At 41.6% G+C, this 18,201-nt stretch overlaps 1 protein-coding gene across 1 annotated transcript in view; it reads right to left on the bottom strand.

Annotated features, from left to right (window-relative positions):
* Positions 1-18,201, bottom strand: part of ACSL6 (acyl-CoA synthetase long chain family member 6) — a 72,316-nt gene that overhangs the window by 38,337 nt on the left and 15,778 nt on the right. The window contains exons 3-9 of the mRNA XM_006017217.3: positions 15,781-15,895; positions 9,939-10,003; positions 9,123-9,224; positions 8,879-8,978; positions 7,104-7,282; positions 6,421-6,453; positions 3,245-3,296 (exon numbers count right to left, since the gene is read on the bottom strand). Coding sequence (XP_006017279.1) covers positions 3,245-3,296; positions 6,421-6,453; positions 7,104-7,282; positions 8,879-8,978; positions 9,123-9,224; positions 9,939-10,003; positions 15,781-15,895 — 646 coding nt within the window. The remainder of the gene's footprint in view (positions 1-3,244; positions 3,297-6,420; positions 6,454-7,103; positions 7,283-8,878; positions 8,979-9,122; positions 9,225-9,938; positions 10,004-15,780; positions 15,896-18,201) is intronic.

An 18,201-nucleotide genomic window follows, 5' to 3' on the forward strand; every position in this document is an offset into this window, starting at 1 on the left:
CCATGAAAACCTCATAAACATCCAATATGCCTCCAAAGAAACCCCAATGTGCTCTGTTGGAGACAGACTTTTTGGAACATTAGTCACTGGTTTGTCCTCAAAAAATTGAAGGACAGTTTTCAGAGCAAATCAGTATATGCAGTTGCATAATGATGTTCTATGCACATTTTCGTTTTTAGCAACAGCCACTGCCTCAAGCTGGTTCATGGTGATGCTAAATACAACAATGAAGTGAGGCCCTTTTCTAACATGAGTCCAAATATTGGAATCAACACCTCTCATCCCTTTGTAAGATAATTTGACACATCTGATCCTACGAATGACAAAAAAGCATATTAAAAATTAACTCCTGAGTTTATTAATAAACAACCACAAGTTGCTTTTAAACCTAAAAACATGAAAGTAATTAGATGTTTCTATAAATAGTGGTTTCAAGACACAGAAGGCGTTTTTAAAGCTTTATCTAAAAATACATTTTTAAAAAGGCTTGACACTGTCTCAACAGTCATTACATGTTATTATACCTATATTATCCTGCGGCCCAATTTGGGCCAGGTACTTCCACCTTAATGCTTAAAAATCCCAGGAGTATTACCATCACCAGGTAAAATCCTCAGGTAGATTAACCCTGCAGGGAAACCTCAGATATTCTGGCACAAGAGGATGCATAGGTGATGGGTTTGGGGGTTATAAGGATGTGGACCATGACCTCTAGAAGTGCTCGGGCTGAAGGTGACCGGCAGTTTGAAATGTCAAGTTTAGAGGGACTCTGTAGACAGGCCTTTCATTTGCCCTCTTAGTCTACATACATACAGACATTCGGTTTCTCCTGGGAGAGCTGCTCCTCCCCTATGAGAAACCATGAGTGTACAGATGTTCAAGATTTTTCTCCCAGAGCAAAAATGGTTGTACCAGGAGAAAAATAACCTGGGAATAACCAAGGTTAAATCGCTGTCAGGAGAGTTTCTGTGTCTGTACATGTTCTCTTCTGAGAGAAGCCACAGCACAGTCCTCTAGCGTCCCAGGGTACTTCCACTCCCATCCTTCCCGGGAAAAGTATGTCACTCATTGGACTCTGCTGCTTCAGCTGAGCAGGGAGCATAACACCCCACCTTGACAATACCACATTCCACAGGCTGACCTTGAGCAGTCTGGGACAGCCAATCAGGGCTGCTTTGTGCGCTGCTGCCATCTGTCTTCAGGCTAACTAAGGGAGCCTGCAGCGCACACTGAGATGCATGAACAGAGGCCCCTTGTCTGCGCAGTGTCTCAGGATAAGTTTTTCTACCAGGAAAATGAATCTGGGGTAATTCTCCCAGATCATTTGATTGTGCATACAGTAATCTAAGGTGTGTGTTTTTCTGTCACACTCTTCAGCAGAGCTTCATGTCTGAACCTACCGAAATACCAATAGGCATTTTCCACATGTTTACTTTTCCTCTTCTGTCCAGAATAAACCACTATGTGGCATAAAAAGTATCTGAAAACAGTAAGTGACATAAAGGAATGATTTCCTCTAGATTTTCTTCACACTTTAAAACCCCACATAAACCTAGAATGCCGCCAATTCCCGGCCTCTTGGCTTCTTTACTTTTCATTCCATCCAGGAGGAGCACACACCAACTGCTGAAACTTCCTTAGCCTGACGAAGGGTTTTTGAACCTGAAAACTTGCTTAATAACTATTCTCCAACTATTTGGGTTGGTCTAATAAAAGATATCAAATTCATCCAAGAAACCTTGTCTGCCAATTCCCGGACTAATTCTTCTGCCATTGGAGCCTTTGAGAGCGCTCTCAGCAAGAAAGCAGTAATAGCTCTTCCTTCAGTTGCTGTACCAGCCCAAGGAGGCCCTTTTTGTTTCTGACCAAGGAGTTGTGAACACCTTCACAGGGAGAAGGCTGGTGTAGATCCTGAGTTGCCCAGAGGCTTACGGCTGAGAAGGAAAATACTTTTGCCCCCTGTATGGGAGCAGAATGAGCTGGATCTACAACATCCTCAACTCAGAACACAGCAAAATCAGATTTTCTACTTGGATATAGTGTGCTATTTTACCAATGGTCTTTTAGGCTAGTCTACAAGACCCCTTTCTTAGGTACAATGGATGCCATTAAAGGGTAAGCGAAGGCCATGAAATAATATTGACTTTGCAGTGGTACATCAATATTTGGAAAGCACACCCCAATAAGCACTTATATTATCTTGCAGCCAGTCTTTACTTAAGGATACCCATTGCACGATTTGTATAGAACTGTAAAACCTTCTTTCCTACTATGCGCTGGTTTGTGTTCTTGGTGACACAGAAAAACCCAGGCAGTTTCTCAAAGCAAAACACAAATGATTCAGGAAATTTGCCTTTTGGAAGATTTAGAAAAATCAAGTACTGTACTTAGAACTGATAAATGAGCCCATTTACCTGTTCTGCAATACAAGTCTTTCCCAGTAGGTGGTAGGCTAACCAGCCAGTCTCTTGCACAGACTGCTTCCTAAGCTGATTAAACAACAGGAAATTTCCTTCTCAGATGTCCCATCAGACAGTAATTCAATTTCAAAAGATGACTCCTACCTGGCTAACATAATGGAGGCCATTTTGAGGATGCTAGAGGATAATATAAAGTGGCAGACAACCCTGAGAACAGACGCATGTGGACAGAATAGCAGTACTCTGATCAGTACTTAAGAAAGAGTGAACATTTCTGGAAAGTACTCCTCCTCCGTAGACAATGCTGCGCATTATGATATGTTTTCAGACCGGTGCTTGAAGAGCACTTGTGGAAAAGCATTGAATCCACGTTTGTATTTTGGCTTGCCTTTAAGTTATGGTTTATAATGTTTTTATGGCATGATGCATTCAGGGATTAAGTGTCAGTTAGGCTCTCTATTTTTTACATCTGTAGAAAGAAACAAACAATCAGCCAATAGGTCCATAGATATACTGCAAAATGAGAAACAATGCAGTGCCCAAGGAGGCATGGACAGAACATTTCTTTGCAATTGTAAAATCACATTGCCAAGATATCTATTTTGATGAATGCCAGAGAACAAAATTTGTATTTTCATTCCAGTCTAATCAGACTTGTAATATGCACGTTACATTTTCATACACACAGATAACTCTTTTTTTTAAATATATAAAATATCTCCCACTGCCATATCTGTATGACAGTTAATGCATACTGAGCTGTTATTAAGAGTGTTTTTGATTACTCTAATGTAATAAATGTACTACATTTAAAATGCCGTTACCTGTAGTGCCACTAGTAAAACAGACAATTGATAGATCTTCTGGTCGAGGAGGCTAGAAAAACACAAGGAAAACAAGAGACTTACAAGGTCACATCAATCAAAAATTATAGGGTCAATCATAGCAGTGGATTAGCCTTTGTACTCGTTTATCATACCAATCCGATTTCAACCCTGTCAGATAAAGTTTCTATCGTACGAGTCTCCCAATAGGAAGTAAATCGATTCTTTTCTCCTGGGTTTTACTCTAGATGTGTTAAGGAGCATGCTTTAATGTGGTTAGTCCATCATACAAGATCCTTGCCTAGGGAACATGCTATATTCCCTAATTAAAAAAGAAAAAAAACCCAACCCATAGCCCTTAAGCATCTGCACTGCAGCCATTTGAGTTACTAATTAAAATAGTATCCATCAAGAATTAGGCCCCTTTTGTTGTTTGGAAAAGCATTTAAAGCTACAGCTCTGGTTTTCATCAGTTCTGTTATTTAATAAGCATCTGAGAACTAGGGTGAACACAGGATTGTCTACAGAGTCTTCTCTTCAAGTATCCTCCGCTTGCTTGTTCCATGTTATGTTCTGTAAGTCACATGGATGTGTTTCTTCCTTCTAACTGGCGAACAACCAAAATAATAAACAGTACTTTTATTGTGCTAATTTTTTGCCAGAATGATTATTGGGGACAAAATAACATTTGGGACAGTTTTGGAATTTCCAAGCATTGTCATGCTTACTTAGAAGCATAAATAATTTGACCATGGGATATTATTAAATTCTCTGGGAAATCACATCTTTGCTCTTCATCCAGTCTTAATCTACACATTGAAGTTAAGATTTTCAAATGTGATCTCTCAGGCAGCAACGTGCTTGAGCATGGCGCACCCCCATTTCAGCTTATACACAGCAAATGGGAAAATGAAGTGGTGAAACTGCACCAAGGGCATTCTCCTCATTGTCCTTGAAACCTCTCTCCTCAGCGTATTTGAGAGCAGCTGTGGGGGGGACATTCCAGAGTGGTTCCAGAGACACGTTTTTGGCATGGCTGGGCAGGCCAGGTTCAAAAAATGTCCCTTCCTGATCTCTCCAGGGACACTGTGTAGGCATGTTTGGGTCCCTCTGTAATTAGAAACTAACTTTCAGAGCTACCAACAGACCCTCTTCTACATTTTAAATCAACAGTAGCTGTAAGAGCTGAGGATTTCTAAAATCCAGCCTGCTGTGAGTTGGGGTGCATCTGTGAAAAAGGTGTCTACTTTTGAAAATCTGGAAATGCTCAACATGCTGAGTCTTAGGAAATATGCACCAACGGGTTCTCCAGATTCTGAAGGGGAAAAAATCCACCCAGGGTGCATTGGTTAAGCTAGGCTAATACCACTTTAAATCAATGTGACTTAGCATTAGAATTTAATCATGCTGCAGAAAGCACGCTGTGCAGGGATGACACACGTCACCTTACGCTCGATCAGGAGATAACACATGACAGTGCTGCAGCCAACCATCGCAAGCTGCTGCTTCGCATTACTGTTTCTTTTCCGAAGGAACATTGACGATGAGTTGATGTGATATGGAATCAGAGAGAGTGTCACGAAAGCCATGAAAAGGACTTGCAACGCTGCTGCACAGAACACAAAATCCTCTTCCAATATAATTCTGTAATTGCTTTTTCAGGGTCCGGTCCTACACTATTGTTTTCAATAGGATAGACCTATAGAATGAAGCTACTCATGTGCATAAGTATTTGCAGGGCCTGTCCCTTATTTGTTTCAGGAAAGATATCTCAACAAGAATAAAACAGCCAAACACAGCTGCTTTATTCCCAGCACTATTAGTGACGCTATGCCGAGTAATTTAAATGCTAATATCAGGAAAATAAGGGATTTTACAATAAGGAGAAGTTGACTTTGTGCAGCGAGTCTCTTGGAGAGAAGGGTTATAAAAGCAGTTCTCCAATAAGAATTTACACTAAAGTAATAGTTATATACTGGATTTGCAGAACTGAAGGAGGAGGGATCTGTATTAAGTTTCCACCTTCAGCAACATTTTATTATAAAATGATTAGAGATGTCTATAAGCAGATCACAAAGATGGATTCCAGCATCATAGGGAAAGTCTTGTTGTCCTCACATGAGATACTCAGAAGTTTTGCCTGAGTAAGGATTCCAGGTGCAAAGACTCAATCACAATTGTTAAGGTCATTACATTAATTGTAGCCTGCATTGTAATTCTGTGCTTTGATTTATAATTAATTAAACGCACATGGATAAATCCTTACTTCATTTGGACAGTTCATGCAACCCAAATATGGATCTGAAAATGTGGAAGAACAAAAGGAGCAGCAATAAGTGGGAGCTGTTGGATTGCATTGGACACACTTAATGAATATTCTTGGGGTCTGATTCAAACCCCAGTGAAGTCAGCAGAGTAGGCCTGCTTGAAGTTTTTTTCCCTTCAAGAGGGTTTTTATTTTTCCCTAACAAGAAAATACTTTTTGAATAAAACACAAAGTTTACTGTAACCTGTAACTGCAATCTCAGCCTAGGGCAGCCAATCAGCCCCAACAAAAAAACTATTCCAAATTGGCCAGCTAGCACATCATCCTACCTAGTCAAAGCCAGCACACCCCCGAACCAAACCTTAAACCCCACCTTACACCCTCGCTGTTTTATTAGCCAAGGTTTGCAACAACCAGCCTCAATTCTAACAACAAAAAGGCAGGGGTGCTATCCTTTTTTTTAAAATGATAGTTAATCTGCTCTCGAAAAATGACACTACTATATGAATGTAATTTCTGAAATGTAAAGTCTGAAATAATGAATTTTTAGCAGATGTATAAAGATGATTAACCTAATTTACCTTGCTTATTTCTTTACTTTGCATTCACAAATCTCTTTAAAGTACAGTGAAGGATCTCGTATTCTAAAATGCTTTTCTTGAGCTTCTGCAATGCACTCCCGTTTAGCGTACTAGGCTAGAGTGTATGAAGCAAATAACATACATCTCAAAAATGGCAGTCCATTAATCAGACCATGGGAGGAAAATAATGAAATCTTCACTATCTGTCACCTCCTACTGAGGAATATTCTAGTCAGGACACCACGGCAAACTGAAGTCTTTCATTTCTGAAATGGGTTTACAGTAGTTATCTGCAAGCAAAAGCTGGAGACAAGAATGACTTGACTCACCACAGGGACATGCCGACTCTCACGGCCACAATCCTGCAATAATTAAATTAAGAAAAATTATTAGCACTCGCACCTGTGTGGGCTAATACAGAAACTGAGTATTAATAAAGGAAAAGGGACAGGAGCAGGAAAATCCTCTCTTGACATCTTTACAAGATGCAGTTTAAAAAAAGGTCTATTGGTAACAAGGGTGTAAAATAAAGTAAGTGGAATAGAAGAGAAAATGTAGCTGACCTGAGCCCTTGCTAATAATAATTTAACTTCATCCATAATAAACTGTTTTTTGCATTCTTGCGACTCCTGGATTTCACCAAATAATATTTGAATTGATTCTTGCTGGGTCAGTTATTTAATTGGCAAGTGCAATCATTTGAACTCTGCCAGGATAATTCACTTAAAGTAGATTTAAAATTGCCTGGCTTCAGTGCTGCTGACATCTTATCATTTACCGGGGAAGTGAGTCAAGGATTTCTGAAATTATGGATCCCCCCTTTGCCGAAAAGTAATATTAAGCAGCATCCTTTTATACTGCTTTGTTGCATGCTGTATCATATTAATAGGGTAGAAAAGAGGTTTTTGTTTGCCCTTGAGGGGTACTGGTCATTATCTTTATGCCAAGCCACATGTCCCAGTATATACTGACTGGTTTCAAGGGCACGTTAAAAGAGGGATAGAAACTGCACCTCCACTTCCTGCATGGACTGGATGCGCACTCCGCATTTTTTCCCTCTTTCTTTTAGGTCCTTCTCAAAAGGGTCCATCAGAATGATAGACTTCAAGCCCGGTGTTTCTCTTTTCTCCACATGATCCAGTAGTACTCTGACTTTATCTGGTTTATCACAAATTACTGTGGAAATATCAGCTGAGAAGAAAAAAAACAAAAAACAGGAGTTTTCAAAAAACCTTTGTTTCAATGTAAACACTGGCTTCATAGTGATCACTAATCAGTCTTTGACATGTTTTATATTTCTCCCGTTATATCTTGGAATTATCTATATTTTAATAATAAATGTTATATTTCATTTTAGTATTTAACCCTTGCTGTTATGAATCAATTCTGAACAGCACAGATGAGGACATGTGAAATCCATTGACTTTTAAAGCAAACATTGGCTCGCAGCACAACGAACAGCGTGGCAGGTACAATTATTTCAGGATTTGGTTAAAAAAATATCAAAACTGAGGGGACAAAGAAAACCCTGAATGGTACAGAATTCCTACTATAAACAGGATATTTAAAAAATGGTAGCAGCCAAAATTATAAAAGGAACAGCAGAGTAACACTGAGATAACAAGCTTTGCTGGATAGATCTTGTCAGTGTTTGACTGCTGTTGTGATCATGAACCATCCTGCAGCTACAAAAATCAAAGCAAAGCTCTCCTTCAGCCAACCTGAAATGCCATCTGCAAACTGTAGCTCCATTGGAGGTTTACGGGAAGTGGAGGTGAGGGAAAGGGGAGGGAGGACCTATTATCAATTTTTGTGGGCACAGGACATTTGTAACGTAAAGATGCAGTGCAAGGACAGTATGCAAAAGAGAAAAGTTGGTTTAAAAAGAACAGACAGATAGGATTCAATCTTCAAACTGCAGAAACAGTTAATTACACACTGACATCTTATATCAGCGCAGGATCTGGCCCATGGTTTACACAAAAATACAAATTAAAGTAGACTCCAGATGTCTTGAGGAAAATGAGGAAAAATGGTGTGTTCAGATTCTTGTTTTTCTTATTGAATATAAAGCTATCTGACATTAAAAATCTGTGCTGCTCTTCTACATTTGTATATCTTAGACTGGCCTTTAAAAACAATCCTATAGACTGGGACCAAAACAAAGTTTTTCCATTTTGCTTTTGCTATTCTAAATCCTAATCTCATGAAACACTTAAGTAGAAGCTTAACTTTGAGCATGAGACTTTAGTGCTTATAGCTGAGCATGTGCTGAAGTGCTCCTGCTCAGGACTTGCTCTTTTTGTAGGAAGAGTATCTCATTTTTTATGGGAATGCTGAGTTACATGATAGCACAGACCCTGCCATGCAAGAGAACCCAGTAGATGAGGCAGAATGGCAAGATCCCAAATCCATAATGTTCAAAGTAAAAAAGCAGGGTTATTATGGGATAGGATCAATAATTTACACTACTTGGTAAAAACAAAATAAGTAGAAATGTGCTCAATTTGTAACACAGAAAGTATACGTGTTATAAGTTAGGAAAAACTTTTAAAACTTGACATAGAATTCCTCAGTAGACAAGCAGCAAAGGAATGAAGAGCTGGATATGTATAAAACCTAGCTATTAGGGTTAAATCGAGGAATAATAAAGTCAATCCTATCATTGTATGCAAGGACATACTATATAAACCAGCCAAGATTACTTCCAGCCAAAATGATTCAATGAGTGAAAGCATCTTTCTTTGGGAAAACAGGAAAGAAAAGAATCATGTGAACACCTGTTACCTGTATTGATAATGTAACGAATGGCTCCAGGCCCTAATGTATCATATAGGGGGACCACCACCATAGAATAGGTGTAGCAAGCCAGTTCAGAAATGATCCACTGGAATGAAATATTAAAAAAAGGCAGGGTGGGGTGGGGAGAGAAAGAGAGGAAGTGATTAAAACCACTTGATAGATTAAAAATTTAAGGCAAGATCAAAACTCAGTAATGTTAATGCTGCATAAGGTCAAACTAAAATCTCACCTCTGGACGGTTTTGTGCAAAGACTCCGATAAACTGGCTTGTTGATGCCTTGCATCCCTGTTGAAGTAATCCTGATCCCAAAGCTTCTGCTCTTTCAGCGACCTGGAAGCAGGAGAGAGAAAGAACAGATAAGAAAGAGGAATGTAATTAACTGAAAATGTCAATGAATTATACCCAGGTAGATGGGCTCCAGTATGTTTTTGGGTAATACATAAAACTGGAACTCATCTCCCCTCTAGCCAACAGAAATCTCATGACACTTTCAGTGTAGTGCCTTGAACATATTACAGCTCTAATCATTCAATTCTACCTACATAAAACTCCCTTCATCAGTTTAACTTGTTGTAGTGCTTTTTATTTCTGGTCTATGAGCTAATGAACAGCTTGTATTTCTCAGTATAATATAGTATTTTGGGTAATACTGCACCACTATCCCACACCAGAAATGCTTGTATTGGTGTCTGATCACACTTATAAGCCCATTGAAGCACGAAGGAACTACAAGCATAAATAAACCAAGCAGGATTGCACCCAAGCTTTGAAACTTGAAAAGGATGGATGTTTTGTACATTTGTAATATTAGTCATTACTAAGCTCTCAGACCTGCAATGCGACAACTTAGTAGAAGCATAGAAGGATTACAGTAGATGTCGAAGGTCAGCCCCAAATAAAAAGAAGAAAATGGTCAAACCGAACGTTACCAAGTTCCCTGTGGATCACGTGCACTTTTAGAGTTCTTTTTAAAAGCAGTTACCTCTGGATGGAAAGGCTAACAACTCTTGGCGAAAGGCTGAAAGAGATTCACAATAACCTCACCTCCTTATACGACAACCATTGGTAAGGCTGCTTGGGTTTCCTGAATCCTAGGCAGGGACCATTTTCTAAACAAAATAAACAAAGATTAAAAAGTTATGGGGGTCTCCGAGCCAAGAGCTAATGCACTGCACAGTGCCCGGAGCACTCAGCGTTCTAAAAATAAGCTATTTGTCGTTAGCAAAGTCAATCCACATTTCTCGGAGCCAGAGTTTAGGTAGGGTGCTGTCAAACTAAAGGTGAGACAATCCTACATAATGGAGGATAGATATACAAGCTCCTAAACAGACTATTTCAAGACTTTATTCAAAGGAGAAGAGGTGGTGATAACAATGAACACATCAGCAGTACCATTGAAACATCTTTTTCCTAATTTAGCTTGAACTTTATTGTCTGGCAAATGCCTTCATGCCAACGCCACCTCCCACTGGATTAAAGGCGGGGGGTGCTCTTTAAATTAAGCTTTGTGAAGAAAGAAAACTACTACTAATAAAAATGAACTTCTACAAATGAGTGAAAGGCAAAGCCATATGCCTCACTGTGCAAAGGAGATGAGGATTTGGGATGTTATGCTTTTTTCTCTGTACTTCATCTCACATAATCCAGCTCTCTACTGAGGAATTTATGCTGCACATCACCATATTGCATCATGTAAAACAGTTACTACTTCACTGAGGGTTGTAGTGACATTGAAAAAAATAAGCATGTTTTGTTCAAATCATCAGCATTCCCCAAAAGGCATCATATACCCATGAACCTGCAGCAGGTTTGACCTAAATGCTATGAAAAGAAGCTGGAACTGCAAGTTCTTTGAGGCAGGGCATTTTGTCCTTGTACTACATCTAGCACAATTAGATCCTTGCCTATCACATATATTGCTGGTAGTAGTAATAACAACATAGACTGGATATTCTGAGATAATTAAATAAAAAGAATGAAGGCTTTTAGTGCACTTAATATAGACTTCATACATTATTCTAGGTGTCATTCAAGTTAACTGAAATGCAATTACATTTAAATACTTTTTCAAATTTTAAAGTTGGTGCAAAATTTTGTATTAAAAATGTATACATGCACTGTAAAATTTATCAGGGGAAAAGGCATGGAAAATGTGGTCATTTGCCATCTGGGAAAAGAGTGGAAGCTTTCAGCATAATGCACAAAATCTAGAAATCTTTGTAAAATGGCAACTTAGCTTCCCGAGCACAGTTCTACAACATGGGGTGGATTCACCCAAATTTTGCAGTATCGTGGGGTTCATGTGGCTTTGATTAGGACCTCCAGGATATACGTGTCTTTCTGTGCGTTCTCTCTCACACACATGCGCCTTTTTCTGTTTGTCTTTTCCTCAATTTATTACTCTCATATATAGACACACAAATAACTTTTAAAGAGTGTTGCCTTAAATTTACAGAGAACAAAAGCCAGAGTCCACGGCAATGGCTGTGATATGTCTATTTAAAATTTAAGTAAATATTATCAATTTAAATTTTATATGGGAAATGGAATTGGAGTGACTTTGCCCAGGGCCTCAAGCTGTAGTCCATGTAGTCCATGTTGGTATTAAGAGGCTGGAATTCACACTCCCAGTCCAAGATTTCTCAGATTCAAAACTCATATAATGAAAACCTGGGCTTACAAAGCTCCCTTTAATAAAGGTCAAACCCTTTTCCACTCTTTGATTTTTGTATCTCCTGCGCAGATATTCTGAGGCTAGCAAGGGGACAAAAGAAACAGCTTGTACCTAAACGCAGAGGGTGAAAAGGCAAAACTTAAGGAATTGTCATCTTCAGCTACTCCAGTTTGGCTCCTGTTGCCTTACTCAGACTAGTCCTGCCAACAAGGAAGTCACTGTTCAAACACAGGAAGACAGACAATGAATGCTCATTAATTCCTTTGCATACTAGGCATCTAAGCTAGGGGCAGAAGTTACACATAAACTGGTTTAAGTGATTGGAAACTGGTTTAAACCTGTAAAACAACAGAAGTTCAGTGCACATAAAGTGCTTTCAAAATGGCCGAAACAGGTTTAAGATAAACTTGGATGGGTGTAGTATCAGACTTAACTAATTTAGGTTAAATCAGTTTATTGAACTTCTGTCCCAGATTCAAGTTAACTCACAGCCCCCCCTGCATCCCAGGATGCTTTGCAACCCTGTACTGTACTGTACCGTCTGCTTCAATGGACCAAGGCTGGCCATGCCCTCAGCTGTCACAGAGCTAAGGCACAATGGGTGCTTATACACGAACACGGAGGCTTCTCCTATGCGCTGCAATTACAGTGTGTTGGAGCAGACTCAATTAATCTCTGATGCACTGTAATTACCATGCTCCAGCCAGCCACCACGTCTCGTGTATCAGCATCCCCGCACTTCAAAATGGCAGCGGGGCACTTGAACTAAAGCTTATCGAACGAGCTTTAGTTCAAGTGCCCTCAACACCCTTTTTAAGCACGGAGACACTGATACACAAGCCTCTGTGGCCCTTTAATTACAGTGGTTCTCAGAGCCACGCTAATTAAAGCACTGACCCCCACCCCACCTCTGGGGCATGTGTAAAAGGCCTGGGCCTGTCAGCCCAGTGGGAACAGACACCCAGGCCTCCTTAGCCCCAGGGGGAAAAGCCCCTGTGGTGGGAGTTTTTTGCTCCCTCCCTTGCAGTCCAGCAAGCCAGGCAGGGACCAGTGCAGCCCTGCCCTCTCCCTAGCATCTGCCTCCTGGAGGGGGGTAACTTACCCCTCCCCAATCCCGCCTGGCACTCACTCCGTCAGCTAGGGTCTGGGGGATGGGGAGGGGAAGCCCCCACCCAGGAGCTTCTTGCTTGCCCCCTGCACCTCTGACCAGACTGGGATTGGCTCAGACCCACCCCCTCCTCAGCCATCCACCTCCAAAGAGCTGAGGTCTGCCCAGCGTGGGGGGGGAGGGGGAAAGCACCCACTGGGAGAGGGCTTTTCTCTCCCTGACAGCTCAAGCCAGCTCCCGCCCTTCCCCAGCCCTCTGCCTCCCGGAGTGGGGTGGGGGGAAGCAGGGGGTGGGAGCCCCCATCAGGGTGCTTTCCCCTCCATGCTTAGCAGACATGGGCTGGGGCGGCCTGCCTCTCTTGCAGGCAGAGAGCTAGGAAATGGTCAGGCCTTGGGTGATCCCAGCCCAGTTTGAGCTGGGGGGTTGAAAAGATGCAGACCCATCGGCAGGGAGGCAGTGCAGGTTGGGGTGTGGGTGCATTGCCCCCTTGCACCCCTCCTCTCTCAGAGGCTGGTAGCTGGGGAAGGTGCATGGCTGGGGTGAGCCCAGCCAGGTTAGGAGCTGGAGGGTTGAGCGGGGGAAGACCCTGGTGGGTGCTCCTTCCCCCTCTGCTCCCCAGATCCCAGCTGCCAATCAGGCCCGGACTGCTGGTTCAACAGCCTTAGGCAACCTGGCCATGAAGGTGGTGCACATGAGCACCCCCAGGCTCCTGGCCTGGGCCAGTGCACGCTTCTGCCTGTCTTAGCCACCCAAACACTGAACATCAGTTCAGTTTGTTACTGATTCAGTCTAGGCATCTTAGGAAAAACTTCCAAGATTGAATTGATTTTGCCTGAGATTTTTTGAACTTCTGTACTTGGCCATGGAGGGTTCTATATAAACTATACATTTTAGTAGCACTCTTGTGTTCCTTTCTTTAGGACATTAACTATAACATTCATGTCAGAGTCCAGGAGAGATTTTGTGCTCACTTCCCTAACTTGAATTTCTGTGAAATAAATGCTCTCTTTATGCTTTCTATTCCCTGTGTGCTGCCTCCACTCTTTTATCTCTATTCAATTAAAGCAGCACTTTTTACAGACCACTATGTCCGATGTAGGTCAACAGAAGAAGTTCAGCTGTGGGAAGGCTTTAATTTATTGGCAAAGTGGGTAGCAAGTTGCAAAAACTTCTGCCATTTACAAAATCAGTGGCCCATTCCTGCAAGCCTCTTGCCTCTGAAGCTGCACACACAGTGCAGAAGTTCTGAAAACCAATGTACTTATGAAGATGTTTCAACATGGATGTAAGTGTTTTACTTTGCACCTGGGAGACTGAAAGATAAAGTCACAAGGTAACATTTTCTTATGTGCCAAAGTGATTTAAATGCTTGGAGAAAACCAAGGGATTTAGAAGTGTCCTGTTGGCATTAGTGCAAATTTACTCATAGTGCCCAATTCAGCAAAACTGCCATAACTTTCATGCTGTAGTGTCTCATGAAGGGGCCTTCATGGATGACATGCTGGTTGTGGTTGTTAAAAAGGCTGACAACAGACTGAACTTTCTTTACTTCTGCATCTAAAACTCCTAGGCTAGGGACAGAAATTACACATAAACTGGTATAAAGAATCAGAAACCAGATGAAATCTGTAACACAACAGAAGTTCAGTGCTCATAAACCACTTCAAAAATGACTGAAACTGGTTTAAGATAAACCTAGATGGATGGAATATCAGACTTCACTGTTTTAGGTTAAATCACTTTATTGAACTTCTGCCCCAGATTCCCTCCATATTCAAGTTAACTCACAGTCCCCCAGCATCCCAGGATGCTTTGCAAGGTGGGCAGGCTAGCCTTGGCCCAAGCTGTTTGCTCAGCCCAGGCCACTGCCAGCATGTGGCTATATTTCAAGAATCAAAAGGGAATGCCTGTTCGCTTCCTTATCGGTTCAATCTATGCAGCTTAGACTAACCTGCAAAGATTGAATTGACTCACCGTCAGGTTTTTTGACTGTCTGTACTTAGCCCTACAGGCCCACACATTGTTGGTCCTTAGGCTATGATTATAGAGTGAACTTACCATCCCTCAACAACAGCACCCTCAAGCATGCTGCACTGCCCCTTAAAGTGGAAGCAATGCAGCTGCATTTCTGAGACTTCATGAGTGCCTTAACTAGCCCTGTCATACAGCAGAGCTACATAGCCAGCCTGATGTGCTAAGTGGACACAGCTACATTGCTTCCAGTCAAGGGCAGACCCAGGATTGTGACATGGGAACGGAGCATATGCTCAGTGAAGAGAGCTCATGGTACATGTGCCATACAGCTGAAGGGGATGTGGCAACAAACCTTGGATCCTGGATGCCAGCGAGCTCTCAGCAGCTCCTATTGGAGTGCTGCAGCATCTGCCTGGAGTCCCCATTTTCAAGCAGCTCTGGAGCCTGCTGCTTTTGCTTTTCCCCTCCCCTGCCGCTGAATTGAGCAGCAGGGAAAGGAGGAGGCAGAAGGAGCAGTGGCAGCCTAGAGCCTTGGAGCTGAGTGAAACCAGGGGCTGTGAGTCACTAATGCTTCTTCCCCCCCCCCCCCCCCCCCCCCCTTCCTCTCTCCTAGGCTCTTTCCCCCCCCCCCCCTGCTCCTTTCTCCTGCTGCGCAGTTCAGGGGTGGGGAGGGGAAGAGCAAAGAGAAGCAGGCTCCAGAGCTGCCTGCAAGAAGGGAGCCTGGGCAGAGCCCGTGCCTACATGCAGTGAGCGCATAGCCATAAGCACTAAGCAGCACATACAGAGCTCCTAGCAGAAGCTGCACTGAAGTACCAAAGAGCTCCAGGAGTTTAGCACGGTGCAAGGCGCAGCCCAAGTGTGGTGTGACTGCACTGTCACACCCTTTCTGAGTCTGCCCCTGCTTCCAGTATAGGAGGTGGCCTGCAGCAAACAGCACAGTGACATAGCAGCTTAGTCCAACCTTAATCAACGGCAAAACTCTAACGGACTTTGCTGGAAACAAGACTGGGCTCTCCTAGTATCACACGGCAGTCCTTTGTAAAGGCTACAAAACCAGTTCTATCCTCTGACCAGCCAGACAGCAGCACTGGGGGGCTGCGAGATGATCTTACATGTCATCAAACACTTACCAGATATGTTGAATCCACGTCTAAATACTTCATACATTGTCCTTGCATCGTCGTAGTAGTGAGTTAGCAGTTGTGGGCAGTCCCCTATCACAGACCGCCGAGCTCCATCCAGGCCCTGTGGAAAAGAAAACAACATCTAATGAAGAAGCTGCAGGATCAAGCAGTGGTATCAAGCACAGGATCAAGCAGTGGTATCAAACACAAAGCTTGTTATAATTTTTTATGGATCTATCATAAGCTCATGTGTGCAGCCAGTACAATACACGGATTGCGAGTTCCAGGTAATGAAAAGTGTTTTTTTGTGGGACATGCTGAATTATAGAGTTGTTTAAGCCTGGCCATAAATTCTTGCTTTTGGCTAAAATCACCCATAGAAGTCAGACAGGAAGGTTTGCTGATATTGCCCTCAACCCCTCGCAAAACCCCTGCTGTTTTGCTTCCCCCAAAACAGAAACGTATAAAAGCTACCAGGTTTTCTAAAGTGAAGCATCCTGTGCAATTCATTTCATAGGCACACTTCTTTTTTAATAAATGATTTTTTCAATCATTTTCTGTCACTCCAAAGCTTACGGTTCTGTACATAAAACAGAGGAAGAAAATAACTGAGCCCCCAGCCAATGAACTAGGAGTACAAGGCTTTTGGGTTGGTCCTGAGAAACGAGTCACTTCACCACTGGATACTGATCTCTGCGGTCACTCCAATCACAAATGACTTCTCCCTTTCACCCTCCCTTAACACAGAGACAAATTCTAGTCAGGCATAAAACTTTCTTTTTTTTCCTAAGAAACTAAATAGATATCTATATTCTTACCACTTCTCTTTTAACTTTTTAGAACAGTTAAAGTTCCAAACAACTTTTGAGAATATTTATGAATGTACTGGGATGAGGGACGAATGTTTCTAGAATCAAACATCATTAAGTACAAACATCATTAATAATCTCTTTGGTTGGTTTTAATTGACTTCTCTTCTTCCTTTAAAAATGTTATATATTTAAGATGAAATTTTGCAGGCCATTAATCGATTACTTTATTGAATAAGTCATTCAGAACTATATCGTCCTAGATACCTCACATATACGGTATCTGTCATTCAGAAGAATTTTGCAGTCCGGTCATAAATTTTTTGATGGTGGCTATTTCTTGGGTGTAATACAATAGGGGCTGAATAGCACACACAAGAATTGAAGATACCAAATGAATACTATCTTGAAAATGAAAAGGAAATGTGTCAGCTTGCCATTTGGGGTCTAACGCATCCTACCCTTGCAAAAGGGGGAATTTGTCTACTGACATCAACTAAACCAGGATTCCACCTGGTAGAATTAGAAAGCTTACTTTCCATCACCACAGCATCTCCCAATGCCATGTTTAGACTACTGGCGTAATAGTAACTCAAACGGACTGAATCAGCAACATCACAGCAGCAATCTAGTTTTACTCTGGGGGTTTCCTGTGTAAGTACTTTCCAGGCTTAACTCTATTTAACCTGCACTGTCTAGAACAATCGCAGCTCAAAATAACCCCCCTGCAACCGCAGGTTTCACTTTAAGAAACAGGTGATAGACTATTTTAGAAGCATTGTGCCAACACTGGGCTATGTATGAATGCACAGGTTAATCCCATCCAGAGAAGTCACTCAAACCTCTGGTTTAACACATTCACAGATCTCACAAACAGAGCAATCTAACAGGGATCCTTCAGTGTCATAGTAACATTGTAAAGTTCCCAGAAGAGCTGGATGAAGAAACTGGCTAACCTAACAAATAGCAGGGCCTTAAAAATACTACAGAAGCCAAAATCTAGCAAACCCTCCCTAATAAAAAATATTCAACAAAATCTATTTGTTAAGGGAAGACTGTAAAGGTCCACAGGAAACAACCAACCAGTCAGAATTTTGGAACAGACACTTATTTATGGGACAATATATCTTTATGGCTTTTACTTTTTGAACAATTCAATGATTTTAAGACAAGAAGAAACTTATGATCATCTCACTTGAACTCTTGCATAAAAAGCCCAACGTCCTCAACCCAACAATTTCTGTATCAAGCCCGTATCTTCCTTGAGAGCTAGAGCGTATCTTTCAGAAAAACACCCTAGCTTGTCTTAAGGGCTGCATGAAGAATGGATGATGGAAGAATCCATTGAGTGGCTTTCTACGTTGTTCTACTGTGCTATTACTCTTCAGGTTGACTTTGTGAACATCCAACCATTGGTTTCTTCATGAATTTTCATCTGGATGAAGTAGCTCATATTTAAAACAAAAACAATACCTTGTAGTCTCATGAAATATATATTCTATTCAGTACAGAGACTGACATGCTATACTGGTACTGCTACCAACCTCATAAAGAACTCAAGCAGAAACTCAGACAAAAATCAGTAAAGCCAAACACAAAATTTGCCTGTTTTATGCTG

This window comes from Alligator sinensis, unplaced genomic scaffold (assembly GCF_000455745.1).
Source record: "Alligator sinensis unplaced genomic scaffold, ASM45574v1 scaffold111_1, whole genome shotgun sequence".
Lineage (NCBI taxonomy): Eukaryota > Metazoa > Chordata > Crocodylia > Alligatoridae > Alligator > Alligator sinensis.